Source organism: Canis lupus, chromosome 35, assembly GCF_048164855.1.
Source record: "Canis lupus baileyi chromosome 35, mCanLup2.hap1, whole genome shotgun sequence".
Taxonomy (NCBI): domain Eukaryota; kingdom Metazoa; phylum Chordata; class Mammalia; order Carnivora; family Canidae; genus Canis; species Canis lupus.
This window is the reverse complement of record NC_132872.1, coordinates 23,966,470-23,989,637: the sequence shown is the minus strand read 5'-3', so window position 1 is coordinate 23,989,637 and position 23,168 is coordinate 23,966,470. Positions and strand designations below refer to the sequence as shown.

The following is a 23,168-nucleotide window of genomic DNA, read 5'->3' as shown; positions in this document are numbered from 1 at the left end:
AGAAAGTGTTTCTACTCATTTATTCGCATGTTCTTTACTCTCCTGTTTCAAGTCTTCCTCTCCCTGGGAGTTTCAGCCTTGCACTGCTGTTTTAGGAAAGCAGTCCTTGCTCTACTGTTGGGCTACATACAAGAGTCCAAAGGGAGAGATGAGGAGGAAAGTGGAACCCAAGTTCCAACCCATTTATCATGCATATAAAGGAGTTATGCTTTTGAAATGTAAATAGTCTCCTTCAACCAAGGTTAGATATCAGATTTTGCCCTTAAGGTCTGGAAAGCCTAAGAGCAGGCCTGAGTTCACACCCTATAAAGAAGAGCTAGGCTACCAGGCGCTAACTCTAAGCGAGCATTTATTATGGGCCAGGCCCCGTCCTAAGGCCACACATGCATGAACTCCTTGAAACCTCACAATGACCCTCTCAAGCAGTCTCTACAACCAGATCATAAAAGTTGCAAGTGGGGTTATTTGTTGACATGGGGCCAGCTATGGTACATATTCTAATCCACGTTCCTAAGTTATCCCCAAGGTACTTGGTCTCCAAGGATAGAAATAAAAAGGCATGATTGAAAGTTAATAAAATCTGAGAAATGAACAAAATATACCTGAGCAGGACTTCTTTTGACTTGGAGGAGGAGCGGGCCGCACGACAATCAGATATTTAGGCTCCGCATCTGGAAATAATAACATTATTTATCAGTAAAATTCTCTGAGAAGGAGCAACATTCTCAACAGCACATGCACGTCCCAACTCCACGTTCTCCAGCTTTAGTCATTGCAACCACAGCACCAGTGGATAAGAGGATCCAGGAACTGGGAAAGTTATATACTTCCTGAGAAGGTTCCAGTCCACTAAGCTTTTAAAATGAAATTTAAAGCCAGATTTTCAAGACCAAATGGACAGGAGTTGGGGGAGAGGTCTTGAAACTTGCTAGACACAGATACTGTATCACATTTTCATCAATTCTCTCTGCAAAGAGATTTTTTAAAAATCAGATTATTCTGTTTTGTTATCCTTCTCTTCACAGGGGGTCAGGGAAGGAAAATATGACATTTGAGACACAACAGGATCTCATCTGCTGTAGGATCGGAAACTGCTCACTTCCAAGGTCATGTGAGTATTTGTAATGTTCTATTTATTTTATCCTATTTGCATAATTTCTCAGCCTGGTATCATATTCAACCAATCATTTTGTGAGCAATGTTTCAACAAAGTCACAATTTTATGTTGGGATACTTTTCACCTACAGTATATCAATGGAAAATAAATTAAAAGAGAATTGCTTTTAAAAATATTTAGGCTTTAGGGATGTGTGGGTGGTACAGTTGGGTAAGCATCCAACTCCTGGTTTCAGAACTCAGGAATCGTGAGATCAAGCCCTGCAGTCCTGGGTCAGGCTCTGTGCTCAGTGTGGCGTCTGCTTGAGATTCTCTCTCCCTCCCCCTCCCACTTGTGCACATGTGCATACTCTCTCTAAAAATAATTAAAATCTTTTAAAAAATTTAGGTTCTAAATAAAATGATGTTTAAACAATCAGTATGCACTAAATCAGGAGCTAGTAAGTTATCAAATAACCTTTTTCTGAATTGATATTTCCAAGATGGTTGACTTAAATATACATAAATAAGCCAAACACACATTGGGCGTAATAAATAGCTTTTCATAAGCATTTCTACTGGACTGATAGATGAATACTATCTAAAATAGTTCTTCAGTAACTCTGGATCCTGAAATTCACTCTACACCCAAATTCCATCTGGATGCTGCCGTCAACAAGAGGTCTTCCCAGTCGTCTCAGACAGAACTGATAGCTTTGTTTTATTTTCATTCTGAGTTTAAAGGTCTCCCCTCTGAGTTTGAAGGAGAGGGCTTCTCTGCCTGGGGCTTTACAGAACTGACCTCAATCTCAGAGACAACCTGGCAATTTAGTCACTTTTAAGGACGTGAGTCTTTGTCTTTTTCTGGACACCTCACACAGCCTTCTTTGCTATAACCTGCTTCAGTGATTATACTGCATAAGGTAAACCAGGTAACCTCTTGAACTGACCTCAGAGCTTTACCTGCTTACTGATAACAATTGCCTCATGACCACAACACAGATAAAGGAGCATTCACTGTATTTCAGAGTCTCGTGTTTGAAACCCTGTCTTGCTTAGTGGAGCTTATACGAGGAATGCTTCACCTAAATCACGGTCCCTAGTGGGAGTATAATACATTTCTTGATATTTATTTGGGATATAAAGCAATGGAAGTATTAGGAAACTACCTATATTCAGTATTTTCTATGTGTAGAGTACTTATTAAGCACTTTACATTTGTGACTTAATTACTCCTCCTGGCAATCCTACTCGACACATACTATTATCACTACAATTTGTAGAGGAGGTCCCTGAGGCAGGGTCAGCTATATGGGCGTGCAACATGCACAGGGCCCCATGTCCAGAAGGGGGTCAGGCTTGGTTTAATATGCCCTGCTGTCACCATCTTGAAATCCATAATAGTTTTATCTCTGAATCTGTGTTTTGTAAGGGCAGTCTGGAGGGACAATATAGCATGTATGCCATGTGTGCGAGCAGAGGAGACGGGAACAATATGCGCACCTGCAGTTTCTTCCATTCACACACCGATTGAAATGCCCTATCAGCACAGCATTCCAAGGGACCCACAACACATGGGAGTTCAGCAAGACTCAAAGATCAAACAAGGCAAGCATATTGCATCTCTGGCTAAGAGGGCATGGAGGGGACTCGTGAGGACATGCTATTCAACCAAACCAAAACTTGCTTCGAGGCAGAAGGCAATGGCATTCTAGCAAATGACCAAGCAATCTTGGTCCTTTCTTACTCTTGTTAGTTCTCCATATTTGCAACCACTGATACGGGAAAGAATGACCTAGAAGAAAAGGGGAAACTGGAACGATCCCTAGTGCCCGTACTTCTCATTTCTATATCACTTGTAAGTGAGCCAAAGGCAGAGTTATAGAATGTCCACATATCAGAAAGTGAAGGAAAAAAAGATGGGTTAGTTTGGGGCATTTCCACTCTTCTGCTAAGGATGAAATACACACATCAACTACAAAGTACAAATGGTGTGATTTGTGATTTTGCTGAAGAGTTAAAGGCCCATATTTACATTTAAAACTAGCATTGCACAATCTAAACATAAACAGCAAAATTCATGTTAATTTAAAATTTGTTTAATGACATTAAATAATAAAATAATGCTACCACAAGTTGAGAAACTGGGAAGAAAGGAAAAATTTTATACTTTAGGAGCTTAAATGACAATTTTCTCCTGCTTTTTGAAACAAGGGCCTTGCATTTATTTTGAACTTGGCCGTGCAAATTATGCGTTATCTTAATCTCATCCCCAAAATGCCATCTTAATACATCTCTGGGATGCACCTGTAGAAAACAAAGCTACATCTCTATTTTTAAGTTATTCTCACTGTGGCAGCGTGTCTTAGGCCTAGCTTTTCATTTTCTTCCTTGATGCACATTAATTCAATTATGCCACAGTGGTTTAAAAAAAATAAAGGCCTAAAATACTAGAAAAATAACATATGCAGAAGCCAATGACAGTGCCATGATCCAAGACATATGGTTATATGAGCAATTTAAAAGTAATTTTTGTTATGACCAGTCATTTTGCATAAAGCCTAGGCTGTAACAACCAATTACAAATTGGAACAGATTTCAGAAACTGGGTGCAGATACGCTGCCTCTCACCACTCATTAAAAACTTCCAACATTCATGTATTTCAGCAGTCTTTGCACTCGATTTGGAACACAGACATGGAAAAATAAAACAACTAAAAAACATAATTTCTACTTCAGTTCTGTACTATGCTATTCTTTGCGGATTTGCAGCAGCCTGGAAATATGTACAATTGTAGTTTGATCAGCAATTTTGCCAACACAAGCCAAAATAGACTACTTTTTTATTCAGAAAATGTATATAATTGTCAACTTAAGCAAATTTGCGTGGAATGTAGTTACTTTAACCAACTTTCCATTGCTAGTCAATAAGCCTATACCATGTTCTAGACTAATTACACGGAGTTTGCTTAAGAGTTTAAAAGCCCTGAGGTGAAGGATCCAGACAGCTGTTTAAGGAAACCTACTGTTGAAATCCTTTATAACGTACTAGATTTTTTGCAAATGCAAATAATCCTCCCCTATTTGCTATGTTCTATAAATCCCAATTCTCACATTCTTATTAGAGGACATCCACATTGCAAGCCACACTGCTTAAAAATGAAGTCATGATGAGGTTCATTTCTGCCATGCAAGCTTCCATAAAGTAAACATTTAATAAGCCAGGATGATCCTACAGGAAATTATCTAAGGGGCTTGAACAAAAATAACTTGCCCTGCCATCTTTTTAAGAATTTGGGTTCACGTCACTCCAAATCTCTAGACATAAAGGCGTGGACTCTAGAGCCTGCTTGCCAGTTGCTTATACAAGGTGAGTGAGTGCTTAATATATGTGCACCTGTTTCCTCACTTGCAAAATGGGGTGTACCTGGCTGCACAGGGGTCTTAGTAGTAGTGCCTAACACATAGAAGGTGCTAATTTAATGAGAGCTATCACAAGGACAATAATGACGGTTTCTTGAAAGCAGATATTTGTGTCGTAAGAGGCCCTAAGGACTTAGAAAAAAAGGAAAGTGTTCAAAGCTGCCCCCTTTTTAAAGGCAATCACCACAGACTCCAAAATGCAAAAATTTCATAAAAATAAAATTATACACCATACCAAGATTCTCTGTCCTGCCCAAACTAAAATCCCGCTCTTCTGAGCTCCTTTTCAATAAGGTCTTGATATGGGGGCTTCCTTTGTGTTCATGTCCGTGTCCTCCAATTCTATCAAATGTTTTGCTAAAGTGGGTTAGCTAGAACCCCCCCTCTCCTCCATATTTGATCACACTTGACCTCAAATGAGGATCCTCATCCTCCACCATCCCCTCATCACCCTTGGCCTGGCTTCAGCAAGAATCCTGTCAGGTTAGTTTAACCAGATTCCCCTGGCCCTTACCCTCATGTTTCTTCTTAGTAATTACCCATCCACACATTCCCACCATGCTCCTTGGCTATAAATTCCCACATCTCCTTGTTATGTTCAGAGTGAAGCTCAATCTGTCTCCCACACTGCAATATCCCATTGTCGTCGTCCCTACACCTATTACAATAACCCTCCCTCCTTTTTTTTTTAATATTTTATTTATTTATTCATGAGAGAAACAGAGGGTGGGGGGGAGAGGCAGAGACACAGGCAGAGGGAAAAGCAAGCTTCATGCAGGGAGCCTGATGTGGGACTTGATCCCGGGTCTCCAGGATCATGCCCTGGGCTGAAGCTGGCACTAAACCGCTGAACCACCCAGGCTATGCCCCCCCCGCCGCCCTTAAATAAAATCTTCCCAACATCTTTAACAAATGCCACTGAGCTTTTCCTTCTCACTACTCACATCAATGCAAAACATCCTAGGAAACATATTGGTACACAGAATGTGGCGACACATAATACAATAACATATAATGGCCAAGTGTAGTTTATTCCAGAAATGGATTAAAAAATAGAAGCCTATTTCAACAGATATTAGAAGTCATTTGACCAAATTCAACACTAATTCTTAATTAACAAAATAGATCTTAAGACATCTGTCCCAACTTTCTGTAAAGCACCCTACACATACATTCCTGTTGAGTATCTCTCAGAACTAGGGTCTTGGGGCAGGGAGGGGCGGGGCTGTAAATGGAATATTGAGCCCCAGGCTCTTGTGCAGAAGTTGGATGAGCTTCCAAATGAACTCTACCAGCCCTTCAGAGTTTGCAAGACTGGGGGAGGGGGATGGGGGAAGGAGTCCTACAGAGAAGAAACCTGACTTCCTTCTAATCTAGCATGTGAGAATTTACTTGATTCGATTTGGAGACATAAAGGCAACATAGTCTTACCTGAATTCCAAATGATTATTTAACAATATTGAAAATAAGGCTATTTTATGAAGAATGGCATATTAAAAATTCAGAATACCATAGTTCAATGGCTCTAGGGCATACGGTCCTCCAGCTTTTGACATTTCTCAAATGCAGCCTACAACTGATGGTCTCTTACACCGTTCAGGAGCAGTTGTGACCTGACACCTTGCCCAGTAAGGTCAAGAAACTGACAGTTTCAAAACTGGCTGAAGAACATCAGTAATTTGGAAGAAAACCCAGTAGAGACGGGTTTCACATCTACTGCATCACCAGTGTTCTTGCAGGCACAGTGAGTGTTGTGCCGTGAGAAAACAAGGCTACTGAGAACTCAGGGTCAAAAGGTGAAACAGAAGGTTCAGAATCTCAAGGTGAAAAATATTTAGCAGTTACTGAATTTTTTTTTCAGTATTTACTTTAAAATTTTTTTAAATTATTATGTTCCTTGCTCAAGCTCCCAATCACAGTCTAACCATGAGGAAAACCTCAGATCAAACTAAATTGAATGACATTCTACAAAATATCTAGCCAGAACCTTTCACCAAAAACAGAGCAGGTCGAGAAACCTGTCACTGTCCACCAGAGCCAAAAGACACATGACAAAATATAACACAGTATCCAGCATAGAATCCAGGAGGAAAAAAGGACCTTAAATAAAAACTAAGGAAATCAAATGAAGGACAGAGTTTAGTTAATAACATACCGATATTGGTTCATTAGTTGTGACAAGGGTATAATATCAGCCTAATATGTTAGGAATAGGAGAAGTTGAAGTGTTTAGAATTGTCTGTACTGTATGAACAACTTCCCTGTAAATCTAAAGCTATTCTAACAGTTTATTTAAAAAAATAAAATCATATCTCTTTACCAAAAAAAAAAAAATAGATAATATGAAATTTATGTAGCAATAGGGCAAAGGAAGTTGTTTCACTAAGTATTAAATAAAAGCCCCTGGGGAGGCAAAAGCAGTTTTGTTAACCAACAGCTTTATCGTTTTTTAGTTTTATATGAAAGAGTGGTGTGATTTATAGTTACAGGGGTTTTAGAATTTGATAAAATAAGGGAACTACTTTTACTGCATGTCAATGTGCTACATCATAAGACTACTAACAAATTAAGAATAAAGTCACCAATAAAACAAAATCATGGCCAGGAAAGTATCCACACACGAATATCATCAATCCTCCTTTGCATCCCCAAGTATCCACATGCCACACTTGGCTGTGATCGGTCCTAAAGGGGCACACTCCAAATTTAGTATTCCCTTTAGCTTTTAGTGTTTGGCAGACAGATCCTGTGCCTTATTTCATCAACACGAACACTGAGTCATGTCTGTTTAAATAATCCCCTTGAAAAGCCTCCTTGTGTTTGAAGCCCAGGCACAGAGTTCCACTTACCCACTAGTCAGTTCTGGAAGAGAAAAAAAAAAAAAAAGGCATCTCCGTAGTGTGGCCATGGAGGGGATAAGCCAACCGAGATCCAGCTGAGGCCCTGGGCTCCACAGTTCCACCTCACGTGCCTTTGCCTAGACTTGCAGACACTGTCCGTGGCCTGATGGCCCACGAAGGGAAGAGGGGAGCCTCACTGAGAAAGAGAGGTGTGCAAGCTGGCGGGGAGTTAGAACATAAGACGACAGTAAATGCTGCTTCTCTGCTCATTTCTTGAAAGGCCACACAGGATTACTTCTAAATTTCAGTGGGGTAACCAACCTTACTCCCCACCTGCTCCACCCATTCTCACGTTGCAGTAATAAAATAATAACACATTGATACCCCTCCACCAAATCAGTTTCAGCAATGAGGTATAAAGGATTAATATTTGAACTGCAGTCCGTATCCATTCTGAAGCCAAGTTACTACAAAAGGAAAAACTCCAATATTATTGAGGCATCCCTCCAGGGGGGAGTAGCAATCCAAAAACTCACCGCAAGATACCATCAGGAAGTGACCCTAAAGTAATTAGGTGTTTAAAAGCTAGAACAGGGGATCCCTGGGTGGCTCAGTTTAGCACCTGCCTTCAGCCCAGGGCATGATCCTGGAGACCCAGGATCGAGACCCACGTCGGGCTCCCCGCATGGGCCTGCTTCTCCCTCCTCCTGTGTCTCTGCCCCTCTCTATGTCTATCATAAATAAATAAATAAGTCTTAAAAAAAATAAAAACTAGAACAGCAGCAATTGATAGACTCAACCAACTCAGGAACATCACTGATACCCTTTCGGGAAGTTCAGTGTCCCTTCTGGAAAAAAAATGGGGCATTTTTCTAGAAAATTGGGCAAAGAGCAATGTCTGCTTAGGCATGTGCAAGCTTGTAGTTTTGCAAAGTTTCGTAGCAGCCAGAAATCTAAACAGAAGGCAGAGTAGTCGCAAGTTGTGTCAGGAGTACACAAAATTTACTGGTTTAACTATGAACATAAAAGTTTAGTAATTTTTCATAAATCACTTAGATTATTAGCACTTTGCCCTTAGCTGCACAAAAAAAATGAAAGTCTAGAGAATCATGAATCACAAACTAATAAAAGTCCTCTGCCTTAGAGGTCTCTAAGCCCTATAGGGTGACCTGGTGGGCTAAGCATGACGTCAAACCTAGCCCAGACTCAGCTCAAGTTTTGTTCATTTCTGGACCTTAAAACCTGAAAACAGTAATTGCACAACAAACGTTTTCTGAAAGAATGAATGAATCTGTCCCCCCCCCCCCCATGCCTTCATTGCCTGGGGTGAGAGTAAAGATGGAAGAAATTCCATCTTTTCAAGAATAAAGGAAAAAATAATTAGAGGTTTGGGATATAGCAAAAGCAAATCATCTTTTTTTTTTTTTTTAAAGGTAGTAAACTATAATCGCTGAATTCTTCTTTGACAAGCCTATCTGTAGAACACCTTTCTTTGAAGTTTTTGTTTATAATGTGTGGTTTGCATATAAGACTTATCCTTTCACCTGAAAATTTTCAAGCAAAACTGAAAGCAAATCCTACACGGTTCAGGAATTATTTCCACTAACCATTACAAAACTCAGTTGAACACCGAACCCATCCTCACCCTGACGGATGTCCCGCTCTGCCCCAGGCCCAGAGGCCTGGCTGCTCTGAGCCCTTGAGAGCAGCCACAGGCCCTGCCTGCCAAGCAGCCTGGGGCGATGCTGGAAAGGGCCGAATGGTACCCCAGAGCAACTGCTACTGCAAACGGGACGAGGAGCAGCCTCCACTGGGGGGATTCTAGAATGTTCAGTGGAAGACTTGTTCTGAAGGGAACTCTCGGGCATGTGTGTTTGCTGTGGGATGTGTTGTTCAGACTTGTTGGAAGTTGATGGCAGTGAGGAGAAGCACCCCTCACCCCCACGCTGCAGTGGACAGAGCATGGTGGGAAGGACCCTGCAGCTGAGGTTATAAGAGAGGATCCAGGGAAGGAGGGGTGCACGGAATGAGGGGGAGGGGGAAGAGGGCTCCTCCTCAGCACAATCCAGGGTACTCCCAGAGGCTCCGCGACAGCCCTGCGCTCCTCACAGCTTTCCTGAAACAGTCTTGTATACAGGAAAAATGAATCTTTTCCAGAAGGACATTTCAAAGATACATTCCATGGAAGAAGACATTGCTGGAAACTTTTTCTGAGTTTTATTTTAATTTCAGTGAGAAGTGGAGAGTCAATGTGTGGGTAATACACGTCAGCCAGTGCCAGCTATGTTCTCTGCAGGCCTAGTCAATGCAAATCATCATCATCATCAAAAGATGAAACCCCTATTTTTATAAGCAGAGAGTGAAGTGACATGAAGGACAAAGCATAAAACACTTCCCTTCTCCCACAGTCTCTGCCTCGACCTGTCAGGGCACGTAGCAGTTATTTAACACTGCACCTGCAAGTCTGCACCTGCAGACTCTCCTTTCCCCTGCCTGACTGCGTGGAACCTTTTCCCACCAGCAGCAGGAACAAAACCCATTACCTCTGACCTCACCCCCCTCAGGGCTGAAAAGTCAATCTCCCCTTCCCGTGGGCCTGCCATCCCAACCCACCGACTCCACAGGATTGCAGTCTCTGAACTGAGACAGACTGTATAGGTGAATGGGGGGGGAGGAGAGGGCCTGCACCTGCCCCACAACCCCACAGGTGGTTGCATGCGGCCACGCTAGCCCCTGCAACAACTGCTGGAGCCACGTCCTGCCAGAGGTCACCAAGGCCCTCCTGATGGCAAAGTCAGTGGTAGTCACCAAGTCTGCATGTGGAGTGGAAGGCCTTGCAGGAGGGGCGGTAGGGGACCAGGCATCCAATCAAACCAGAGGAGGAGCTGGGAGGTCGGGCCCAGGAGCCCAGGAACAAGCCCTCAGTACGGACACCTGGTCTCATCTGACCTCATTGAGAAAGCAGCAGCGACAGCAAAGCAGCAAACTTCTAACGCAGGGCCCTCCGGAATGCACTGGTCACACGTGCCCACAAAATCCGCCTTGCCCTGACCCTACGTCCCCAGTCCCCGCATACCCACCCCAGCCGTGATGTACCAGGTTGCTTCTAGTTTCCTGTGGTCCTGGCATCCACCAGTCTGGAGCATCTCAGCCACTGTCCCAAGATAACCCTGCCTTACTTTCCAGCTCTGACCAATTCTCTCCCAGACACTGGAAACAAATATTTAACGAACTATTTCTCTTACCCACTTGCCTCCACATCCAGTCCACATCCTTTTCTAGTTTAGGAGACCTGGTAGACATTAAAATCGTTGACTTTATTGCCTGTGGTTTTTTTCTTGCCTGTGTTTTGTATGTGCACCCCACAGAGAACTGTAGTGTAGGGTGTTGTCTCTGTTGTCTTAGAACTGGTCTAAGGTTTGGCAAGGGCTTGCTTTTGAAGGGGAGGCTTAATGCGCGCGCACACATTTTCCGGTGAGTTCATCACTTCATTATTATCTCTATAGGAAGTAGTATAAAAAAAAAAAATCAGGACTTCATTTGGGTAGTTTTCTTTCAAATAATAAAAGCTAGGTCACATTAACTATCAGGTAAAAAGCCAAAGCTTTCAAATCAACAGTTTTTTTTTTTTTTTTTAATTTTTTAAAAAAGATTTTACTTATTCATGAGAAACACAGAGAGAGGGGTAAAGACACAGGGAGAGGGAGAAGCAGGCTCTATGCAGGGAGCCCCACGTGGGACTCAACCCCGGGCTCTAGGATCACGCCCTGGGCTGAAGGCAGCGCTAAACCACTGAGCCACCCGGGCTGCCCTAAATGCTTTAATCGATGTTACCATGTAGAGGGGAGAGAGAGGATTTTACTTCCGTGAATCCCTTGGCCCAGCACATTACAGGTGCTCAACAACATTACATCATCAGTAAACAGGGTGGTGAGAACTTCTACTCCTGCATTTGAGCAATCTCTACATGCCCAGGCTTCTGAATGGAATTCATCAAAGTCAAACCTGTAGCAAATCTCTTGATTTTGTTCCTCTTTTCTCATTGAGGAGTGTTCCGAGTTGCAGGGGGGAGAGGCTAAGCTACCAGCTTGGAGTCAGATGGTGAAAGACTTGGGGTCCATGCCAAGAATTCAAGGCTTTCTCTCAAGTATATATTAAGCATATAATTTTTAACTAAATTGGGACACTTGAAACAAAAGGAAGCAGTATTAATTGTGGCAAGAAAAGAGGTATAAGCTCTAACTGTGCCTAAGAAGTAGGGTAGGGTCACAAGGCATTAACCTAATTGAATAGTTTTTTTTTTCCTCCCAGAGATTACCACCTTGAACAAAGAGAGAGGTTTTATCTTGTTGACTGGGAGACTCTCCAGCAAACCACCAATCAAACTCTGGGTAGTCAGCTCCTATATCCAAAGATCTATTGACCCTGATTGTGGAGTACATGAGGGAAGGGGAGGCTCAGCTCTGATCACAAGGAATTCACTATTTAGCAAGTCAGATAGGGCACAAATGAAAACAGAACGAAACAAAAATAACAAAAAACAGAACAATCCAAAACAGAATATAACCAAATGTTGGCCTTCACGACATAGCACTTCAAGTATGATCCTTAAGTACCAGGTATCCTGTGCTCAGGGAAAGGAAAATGTATAAGGAAATAAGTGGGCCATTAGGAGACCGAGATTTGATTATATTCCTTAATTGTGAGATGTATTCCTAAAAGTAAAGGAGATTTCTAAGTCTACATATGATCTTGTATATCTGTTCCACATAACTTCCCAATTTATCCTTCTACTAGCAGCTGTCTTTCCATTTAAGATATCTTCACAGCAAGTCTCTTGCAACAAATCTGGGATAGGGCGTGCTTTTGTTTTGTCCGTGGCCAAAGGGTCATAAACCTTGGGTTGGGGAAACTCTTTTAGGTATAATTAGGAATGAATTTTTTTATTTTTATTTTTTTATTTTTTATTTTATTAGGTTTCATTTTTTTTTTTTTAAAGATTTTATTTATTCATGAGAGACACAGCGAGGTAGTGACACAGGCAGAGGGAGAAGCAGACTGCATGCAGGAAGCCTGATATGGGATTCAATCCCGGGAATTCAGGATCATGCCCAGGGCCGAAGGCAGGCGCTAAACCACGGAGCCACCCAGGAGTCCCAGGAATTAATTTTTTTAAGTTAGATTTCAATCCCAGTGAATTGTGCGATACATCTGAAAAAAAATTGTCATGCTTTATATTGAAATATTATAAGTTCTTCTTATTATATTTCCAAGAAAAGAAACTTGGAGACGGTTTATCTGTTGTTTGGTGAGGTCAGGAAGACCATGAGAACATTATAGTTGAATCCAACAGAAAAATAGAACTTTGAAAAGATTTTATCTGTATCAAAACATGGTGAGATGGTCATCTATTATGAAACTTCTGGTGTCAACTCATGGCAAATTGCTTAAATGATGGCTTCATATTTATTAAGAAATTGATACCCGCTAGGCCAATTTCTTTAAAATTTTTTTTTTTTCAATTTCTTTAAAATTGAAGCTTACTTAAGTCCGGCTAAATTTTGTACCTCGGAAGAAAATCAAGTGATTGTGATTGAGAGATTCCTTTTTTTTTTTTTTTTAATGAAAATTTTGGATTAATCTTGAAGATTCAAAGCCAAATACTTCCCAAGTGGGAAAACCATTTCCAGAGAAACAACTAAGTAGGAATTAGATGACATTCTGAAAATAGTTCTAAACAAAAGAGGAAAATCCATCTTAAATATGACCCACCAGTTTTAGACTTTTTGGGCCTTTCCCTTGCCTTTCTGCCATTCATTCATTCATTCATTCATTCATTCCCTTTTTACCTGCCAGTGATGACACTGGAGGTAAAAAGGGAAAGCCTCTAGGGTTCTTAACTCCTAGGGGTTTTCTATCTGGATGGAACATGGGAGCAGACAAGATACCCAAAAATAAAAATAGCCATTTATTAAGAATGATGGTAAAAGAAAATACTTAGCCTCTAGGATATACATAGAAAGGGACATAAATGTTGACTGCCATGGCCAGAAATGGCTTAGCAGGGAACAGAGAAGGTAGGACTTAACAGATGGGGAGCTCATAACAAATAGGTGGAAGAGAACAAGTTTTCTCCCAATAGGTTGGGGAGAACAAGTTTTAAGGGCACAGCAGGTGCTTTATGTACTTTAACTCATTTAAATCATTTAACTTAATTCATTAGGTAGCCAATGGCTCCTTCTAGAACATATGGCTTTTTTTCCCCCTATTTGTTTGAAAGTCATTATAGAAGCAACGTATGAGGGGCTATGGACGATCTACTATAGAAGAACAGATAAAGTTCTCAAAGTTGTAGAGGAAGTAGAGTGTTTCAGAGCTCAGTTTCTAGAGCCAGACTCCCTGGGTTCAAATCTTGGACCTGTCATTTACTAGCTGAGTAAGTAAGTTTAGAAAGTTTGCTTAAAACTCGGAGATTCACTTCCTTATGTGTAAAAGTGAACTAATAAGACTGACCACCCCTGCATAATCAGCATCCCAATGTGCATTTGAGGACTACCTTGAAATCATTGCTGGCTGCTACTTTGCTGTCTCCCCTCATACCCTCTTGTTTAAAGTCACTAATCCTTAAGTACCTGCCAAGAAAGAGAGGGACTGAGCTGGCTGTAATAGCTGGCTCTTTATCTTTTCCTGCCATTAGCTCATCCTGCTCCTTTTTCACTATTTGTCAACTTAATTAATTCCCTCTATAATTCCTTCCGTTATTTTCAACCTTTCTTTTCAGGTATTTTTCTTCAGTGAATCCACCACCACTTTCCTTGTGACACTTAGAATAAAAGTTCACTTGTTTTTGTCATTAAGGTGATATATTTATTTTCAGTGTAATAAATGGCATTCTCTATTACATTTCATCCCACTTCCATAAAAATGAGTAGAGCATACTTAAACATTTTTATGAAAAAGATACAAAAAAAAACCTTTGAAATTCTAAAGTTTGCAATGATGAAAGAAAAAAGAAAAGCATCTTTCTTCTTTCTATACAAATGTAAAAATTAAGGGTAGAACGTGTAGAGGGGGTTGAACAATTGTAAAATTTGTGTAGAACCACAGAAGACCTCAAATAGCTAAAGCAATCTTAAGAAAAACAAAGCTGGAAGTATCATGTACCCTTGTTTCATGTACCCTTGTTGCATTACAAAGTTATAGTAAGCAAAACGGTATGGTATTTGCATAAACACACAGACATAAGATCAGTGGAACAGAATCACAGCCCCAAAATAAACCCACACATACACAATTTATGACAAGGGAGTCAAGAATACACAGTAGGGAAGGGACAGTTTCTTCAACAAGTGGTGTTGGGAAAACTGGGTTTTTGGATATGGGATAGCCACATCCAAAAGGATGAAATTTGATCACTATCTCACAAAAATTAACTCAAATGGATTAAAGACTTGAACATGAGCCCTGAAACCATACAACTAGCAGTAAAGATAGGCAGTAAACTCTGACATTTGTCTTGGCAACAATTTTTTGGATTTGATGTCAAAAGCAAAGACAACAAAAACAAAAATAAACAGATGGACTACCTCAAACTAAAAAGCTTCTGTACAGCGGAGGAAACCGTCAACAAAATGAAAGGACAAGCTACTAAATGAGAGAAATATTTGTAAGTCATGTATCTGATAAGGGGTTAATAACCAAAATATATAAATAACTCAGCAGCAAAAACAGACAATCCATTTAAAAATGGATAGAAGACTTGAATAGATATTTTTCAAAAAAAGACATACAGAAGGCCAAGAGACATATGAATAGACGTTAAGTATCACCAATCATCAGGGGAATGAAATTCCATACTATAATGAGAAATCACCTCACAACAGTCAGGATGGCTGGCATCAAAAGGGCAAGAAATAAGTGTTGGTGAGGATGCGGAGAAAAAAGAACCCTCATGCACAGTTGGCAAGAATGTAATCGATGCAGTTGCTATGCAAAATAGGATGGAGATTCCTCAAACATTAAAAATAGAGCTACCATGTAATCCAACAATTCCACTTCTCGATATTTATCTGAAGAAAATGAAAACACTAACTCAAAAAGATATATGCATCCCCATGCTCACTGCAGCATTATTTACAATAGCCAAAACACGGCAACAATCTAAATGTGCATCAGTGAATGGAAACACACCTTCTCTCATAAGAATATTATTCAGCCATAAAAAAAGGAGTGAAATTTTGCCATTTGCAGCAACCTGGATGGACCTTGAAGGCATTATGCAAAGTGAAGTAAGTAACACAGGAAAAACAAATACTAAATGGTATCATTTATATGTTTAGATATATCTAAAGCAAACAAAAACAAAACCAAGCTCATAGATTTAGAGAATGGATTGGTGGCTGCTGGGGGGACCAAGGGAGACCAAATGAGTAAAAGGGATCAAAAGATACAATAAACTTCCAGTTGTAACAAGTCATGGGAATATACCGTACAGCATGGTGACTATAGTTAACAATGTACTGCATATTTCAAAGTTGTTGAGAGAGACCTTAAAAATTCTAAGGAAAAGAATATTTTTGTAACTGTATGACAGATATTAACTAGACTTATTGTGATAATTTCTCACTATATAAAACACCAAATCACTGTTTTACACCTGAACCTAATACATTAATTATACCTAAATTAAAAAAAGTCACAAACGTATAGGGGAGTATTCATAATCTACAGGAATATAAGTAGTATCTTAACCATGCTATATATATTGCTCTGGATCATTATAACTAACTTTATTCAAATTTTTATAATCGATTTTCCCCTGTTAAATAAAAGACAGTGAGAAATTTCAGAATAAAAAACTGATGATTAAATTTTGATCTGAGGGCAGCCAGGTGGCTCAGCGATTTAGTGCCGCCTGCAGCCCAGGGCCTGATCCTGGAGACCTGGGATCGAGTCCCATGTTGGGCTCCCTGCATGGAGCCTGCTTCTCCCTCTGCCTGTGCCTCTGCCTCTTTCTGTGTCTCTCATGAATAAATGAAATCTTAAAAGTTTTGATCTGAACTTGCTGAGATAAAATTACCCTCAGTCTAGTAACTGCTTGAGTGTCATGCTTTTATTTTGACCTATATTGAGTAGAATATGTCAAAATGTTTACTATGCTCTTGCTAAAAATTGCTTCACTAGAGTAAGAGAGTGGAAAAGTAAAATTTAGTGATGACAAATCCTTTCAGTTGTATCTTTTCAGGATCATCCCATTCTGCTTTCAAGGCCACAGCTATGGAATTCCAGGAGTCACGTGAAGGCTCTATTCAGCAGAGGGCACCAAACAGGAAATTCCCCTTAATTATTAAAAGGTGATCACAACTACAGGCAAGAAGTGAGTGCACCAAAGGTGCTGTGTCATAGTCTTAAAAGTTTCTGGCTTCTTTAGTTTCTTAATCTATTTTGGGAGTTGTCCCTTCTAAGACAACATTTGTAAGGTACGACAAAGCGAGGAGTTTGGTTACTTCTTTTAGTTACTGACAGCTTTGCTAAAGCAATATACTTCTATAATTTTCCTGACTGCCCCCCACCCCACCAATAAAACAAAACAGAAAACAAAACCACAGGACTACCACTTAGACCAAGGTTTTCAACCTTGCACTAAGTCTGAGCAGACCAGAACTTTAGTGGTGATTGAGCCCAGTTACTATTAGCAATTGAGACAAAGCTCAGGAAGGTTAAAATTATCCAAGACCATTTGGCATGTTAAGAAAGTAACTGACAAAATTTATAAAGCCCACTGTTCTGTACTAGGGTTTATATTAGCTGCCTTATATAATTTATGCATAATCTCCACAACACCAATGAAAGATTATTCTGTATTTTATATTAAAAAAATGAAACAGAGAAGTTATAGGACTTACCTAGAACTACTCCACCATAGATTGTTGTATGGAATTTGAACCCAGATCCGTTTGGCTCAAAAGTACATACATGCTGTTTCCCCACATCATACTGCTTCTCTGGGTGGAGGTGGATCTGTCCTAGAATGCACAACAACATTCTAGGCCAGGCTCCATCCAGTGTAGACCATATACCGAGCAGTTAGTACTGTTAGTACTTTCCTAGCAGTTAGTACTGTTAGTACTTTCCTAGCAAGCTCAGAAATCACTCTCCAGGGCTAGCAGCAAGATGGCAACTGGGGAGAGCAGCTGAGGAGCCCCTGGCTACAGGTGAGAAGTCTGCCCTATAAGCGCAGTGAGTATAAGGGTTAGCAGTTGTGACTAACAGGACAAGAAATTTGTCCTCTTAAATCCCTTTGAGTGCTAACACCTTGTTAGAAGACTAATTCTTTAGTCAGAATCCATGGAAGTGATGACTATATGATTTATTTTGAATTCAAGCTTTTCTTGCAGTAAGGATACTAAAATAACTCCTTACCTTGCACGACATAATTGGTGGACAACTCTTTCCCTCCCAGGTGATACCGATTAAAGTAGCTTTAGCAGTCAAGGGAACATCATAAAGTAGGAGTCAATAAAGATTCAATGTCAAAAAAATCTCACGTTTTACTTTATTGAATATTTGCAAAATTACTAGCAGCTGAACTTATAAATGACAAAGCATTGCCTGAATGAGTAAACCAGAAATGAGAACATTCATGGTATGGGTTTTAAAAAGAGGATACAGGATCCTAGATCTACTAAATATGAATCATGTTTTATCACATCATTGCAAGGCTCTCATGGTTGTTAATGGCTATTCATAGTCACCTAGGATAATACTTTTTTTTTTTTACTGTTCCAATTAATCTAAAATCTTAGAAGATTTTGCTGAAATACATTTTTTTACAGTTCTATACAAATTATATTTTTCAAAATAGCAAAAGGGAATATTTTATTATTTAGTTTTACATATAAGACCAGTATGTAAGTTTTGAAAATGCCTCTTTCAATAATAGATAAACCAGTATTAAAAGAAATATAGAAATATTTATAACAGATTATTCTGTATGAGAGTTTTAGTCCACTGGTCACTAAATGCTAACTTATTTCTGAATGATCCACAGCTTCTCATCTCAACAGTAGAATCTTTGAAACACATCAAACAAGTGAAGTGTGTGTCCAATTGTGGCACTTAATAGTGGCTGGAAGATGAAAATGAGTTACTCCATTTGGGTCTAGTTCAGTGCAACTGAAAACTATTAGTTTACTAAAACTTCTTATTACAGAAAAGAGTAAAAGGAGAGGCTGTAAGTGATGCTCTTTTCACAAAGGAATGATTCTTTGTTATTGTAGAGCTGCTTGCACTCAAGGGATTTCAACTCATCACTTGGTAATCATGAATTCACAATGCACCCACAGCACATCTGTGAAAAATAGACTTTATTGCTGTTACAGATGAACAGAGTTGAGAATAATCATACAGTCAACTGGTGGCAGAAAGAATAGAGACACAAATTTCAAGTGTGTATAGTTTGTAGCAGGCAGAAAAATGGTCCCTCCAAGACTGCCCAAATCCTAATTCCCAGGACCCGTAAATATGTTTGGTACATGACAAAGAGAATTAAGGTTACAGATATAAATAAGGTTGCTAATTAGTTGACTTAAAACAGGGAGAACAACCTGGATTATCCAGCTGGCCTCAATATAATCACGAGGATCTTTCAAAGTAGAAGAGGGAAGCAGAAGATGAATTCAAAGACATGTGGAATGAGAAACACTTGACTCACTGTTGTTGGCTTGAAGGTGGAAGGGGAATGTGGCAGTCTCTAGAAGCTGCAGAAATCAAGGAAACAGATTTTTCCCTCAGAGCCTCCAGGAGAGAACCCACACTTTGATTTTAGCCCAGAGAGAGCCAGGCTGGGCTTCTGACATACAGAACTGTAAGATAATAAATGTGTGATGTCTTTTTTTTTTTTGATAATAAATGTGTGATGTCTTAAGCCACCAAATCCGTGGTAATTTGTTATAGCAGCAACCAAAAACTAACCAGATAGGAGTTTAGGACTGTTTAATACAAAACAGTCATTAAGAAAGACTGCAAATAATAAACTGAAGCAACCAAAGAATCACATTTAATTTGGAAACGTAAGTCCATTTTGAAGTAATAAAAGTAGAAGCACACAGATTCTTTGGCATAAAGAAAGATGGAAAGGAAAAATGTGAAAGGAATTTTTTTTCCGCTTCCAGTAGAATACTAGAAGAGAAAGGAAATTATAAAAGAACTCATTTTTCTAAAGGATGAGGTAAGAATTTTTAAAAGGCTACTTGGAATAGCCTTCCAGGAGAAGTTTTGGAATCTTTGTCCCTAGAGATCTTTAAGATACACAGTGATATATTTTACCTACCCTGGATGGCTAAGATATATTCTTGCCTGATGACAAGGGCTCAGACCAGACAATCTCTCCTGGCCTCCTCCAGCCCAAATATTTGACACAGATTTGAGTTTATTCAATTCAGTGCCACAATTATTTACTGCCTATCTACTCAATGTAAATCATTCTGCTATGATTAACCAAAGAATAACATAAACCCTGACTTCAAGAAATTCACAGTTTAATAGTAAACCAAGGTGAACAGCCAACCCTATGCACGCTAGACAATGAGAAGACTCATAAAGGTTGGATAAATAATATATTGATTAAACCTCATTAAATATATAAAAGTCAATGCACTCTTATTGATCATAAAACATTATTATAGGTTATCACTGGAGATTATCAGAACACCAATAGATTACAATGAGAAGCTATCCTGTCCTTCCCAAAACTCTGTAAGGAAAATTTTTTAAAAATAAATTCTTTATTGTAGAATTTCAGACAGATTATATCCAGAATGTATCTAGAAGTAAAATTGCCATAATAATGGATCTGGGCAATACTTTTCCCATTTATTGCTGATTAAGTGAAAATTTGATGGCAAATTTTATAGTGGAGGGATGAGTGTGAGACCACCTAAACACACCGAACAACCTTAACATCACAAAGTATGACACCAGCCATTTATGTGCTTCTTTTTGTGAGTTGTTAGGAAATACACAATGCCACCTATAAAGTCTTCTTTCTCCCAAGAAGCTGAATCCAAATTTAACACAGCTTCCAAATCTATTTTTTTTTCCATGGGAAAAAATACAAGACAGACGGACCAGTCAAAAATTACAGAATGCAAACAACTAGTTAAATGCAAATGTAGACCAGGATGTATAAGCCAAGAACTTGAGACAATCAGTGACATTTAAAAAGGGAGGAGAGAGAGGATTGTTATAGGATAAAAGTTACTTAAGAGACATAACAACCAAATGTAACATGTAGACTTTGTTTGGATCCTGATTCAAAAAAGAACTCCAAGAAGGCATTTTTAAGATCAGCAGAGGAATTTAAATATGGACTTAGTACTCAATGATATCATACAATTATTATTATAATATGATAAAGGCATGACATTACTCAAAATATTTATCATACTGAAGGGTTCACAGATTTAAAAATATGATAACCAGTTATGCTTTAAAAATCCCCTAATAAAAAAAATAAAAATAAATTTTAAAAATCCCCTAATAAAAAAATTGTACATGTGAAGAGTACATAGAACAGGATCAGCAAAACCGTGATATATATTCAAGTTGCATGATGAAACAGGAGGGTCATTGTAATGTTTTCTCTCCTTAAATGTTTGAACTTTCCTTAATAAAAAAAAAAGTTTAAAGGACAGCCACAGTAAATAAATAAACATGTACTGAATCCATTTGATTATCCCTCATCATTCAGCTACTGATAAGCTTGGTCCATTTATATCAGAAATTTTCTTTACTTTTTTGTACATGTGTTTTACTAGCAATCTGATTTCATCTTTCACCTCTTAGGGAAAGGAAGTTTACAATTGACCAAATAATCTAAATAACCAAGGGGAGAAAATATCGTAAATAAAATACTACTTCTAATGCTCAATAAAGGAGCAATAGGCCTGTTGGTACATGGGGCAAGTATGCAGCGTCCAAGTACTTTTTGTAGTCAAGAGTGAATGTGGTGGGGGAATATTTGCAAAATTTTAAATTCTTTTCAGTTTATATGGTCAGGGTTAGTATTATAACATTTGTCAAAAGTGCTTAATTATCACATTTTTTGGCAACAAACTATGTGTTTGCTTTAACACAATTATCTTAGGTAAAATCCAGTCTAGACATATATAATTAATAATGTCACTCCCCTGTCTGATTTTAAAGTATAACAGACCTCTCTTTGAGGAACAAGGGGCTGCAGGGAAAAATATATTTATCTTCAATGTTCCCTGCATATATGCATGAATGCCAGATCTGATCTACGATAGTTCATGTGACAGGGTTACACATGGGAACCTCATGGCAAGGCCCTTTAGCAATAATCCTAGCAATGGAGCAAAATACAAATCTCCTCTGAGACTGTTCAGAAAGTTTTGAAGGCATTCATAATACATGATTCCCCTTTTAAAAAAAAGTTATGCTTTAAAAAAAAGGTTTTATTTGGAAATAATTTTTCTGAATGAGGCTTAAAGATGCTTACACCCTCAAACTACATTGCTAATGGGACTAAAACATTTTCAAAAAAAATGTAAAATTTTATGATACCTGTAAAAGCTCTTAATCTTTTTTAATCTTTTTAAATTAAAAAAAATTTAAATTTTCTTCTCTTTCTTCCCTTTTTTAAAGGCAGCTTCTCATGAAGAGATGCCCAGAAAGCTATAGCTGTTATTTTCCCCCAGAAGAGCGTAAAGACAAAACAGGGAGAAACATTAATCCGAATAAACAGGTAATGTTACAGAGATCTAAACCAGGCATTTGGGCCTATTTATTCCCTTGTGCAATTTAAGTTCTATGGTCAAGGATTGTGGGTATAGTGGCAATGAAGGTGAGTATTTCTGCAGCACACAAAGAATTCACATTCTGTATTTTTTCATGTAAGGACCTATGCTCTATAGGCCACAACAATTATGTAGATGGTTTGTAATTTTGGCATTTGGTTTGGCTGAGATGTAGAAGATGTAGAAGAAAGGGTGCTTGCCTTCATGATTTACAGTCCGTGTGGCACCCATTACCTCTTTTCTTCCCATGCCCGAAACCCAAACCTCTTACCGACCACAGCCTCTGTGAATTTGCCTTCTGCTGGAAGAGGGAAGTACTGATTTGGTGACAAGTTGCTACCATATCCTAGGAGAAAACCTTCTAGTTTTACATTTGGATTTGGACGTAGGAACTTCAAGAGGATGGAGTCACTCGTGGTATTGATGTGGACTTTCAGGCTTGGCCTTTTACCTAAAGATGGAAACAAAAAATGCAGGGCTGTTATTCTGCCACTTTAGCATCCCAGGGCAAATTGGAAGTGAAGGTTAGTTGCTAGAGGTATTGTTACTAGAAGGCATGCTACCTACTTGGCTACTCGATTTTCCAGCACATACACCCAAACAGCTAAAACACGGGTAATTTTGAGATCCAAAAATCCAAACTAAGTAACATAGATCAAATAAAGCTATCTAAATTAAATAATATAGACTAAAGCAGTCTAGAACACAAAAGTAAAATCTTAGGGCTTAGTATTTGGTAGTTTATTATTGAGCAGGTGGATGGGATTGAAGGCTCTTTTATTTATCCACAAGAGTCAGAACCTTCCTTTTATACAGTTTGTGAATGTTCAAAGGATCTGAAATTTCTTATTAGTAAATTTAACTACTGTACTTTGAAACCCCCCAGCCTCATCAATGCTGCCCTCCAGCTGTATCCCCACAAGATTTAGTAATTTATATACAGAGCTGGAAACAAAGGGACATGGATGTGGGGGGGTCATTTTAGGGAGAA

The 23,168-nt window shown here is 39.1% G+C and overlaps 1 protein-coding gene across 47 annotated transcripts in view; it reads right to left on the bottom strand.

Moving 5' to 3' along the window:
- The window catches only part of ABI3BP (ABI family member 3 binding protein), a 240,572-nt gene that overhangs the window by 152,157 nt on the left and 65,247 nt on the right, over positions 1–23,168 (bottom strand). For all 47 annotated transcript variants that reach the window (XM_072811858.1, XM_072811859.1, XM_072811861.1 and 44 more), the window contains exons 2-3: positions 22,449–22,628; positions 603–671 (exon numbers count right to left, since the gene is read on the bottom strand). In XM_072811858.1, coding sequence (XP_072667959.1) covers positions 603–671; positions 22,449–22,628 — 249 coding nt within the window. The remainder of the gene's footprint in view (positions 1–602; positions 672–22,448; positions 22,629–23,168) is intronic.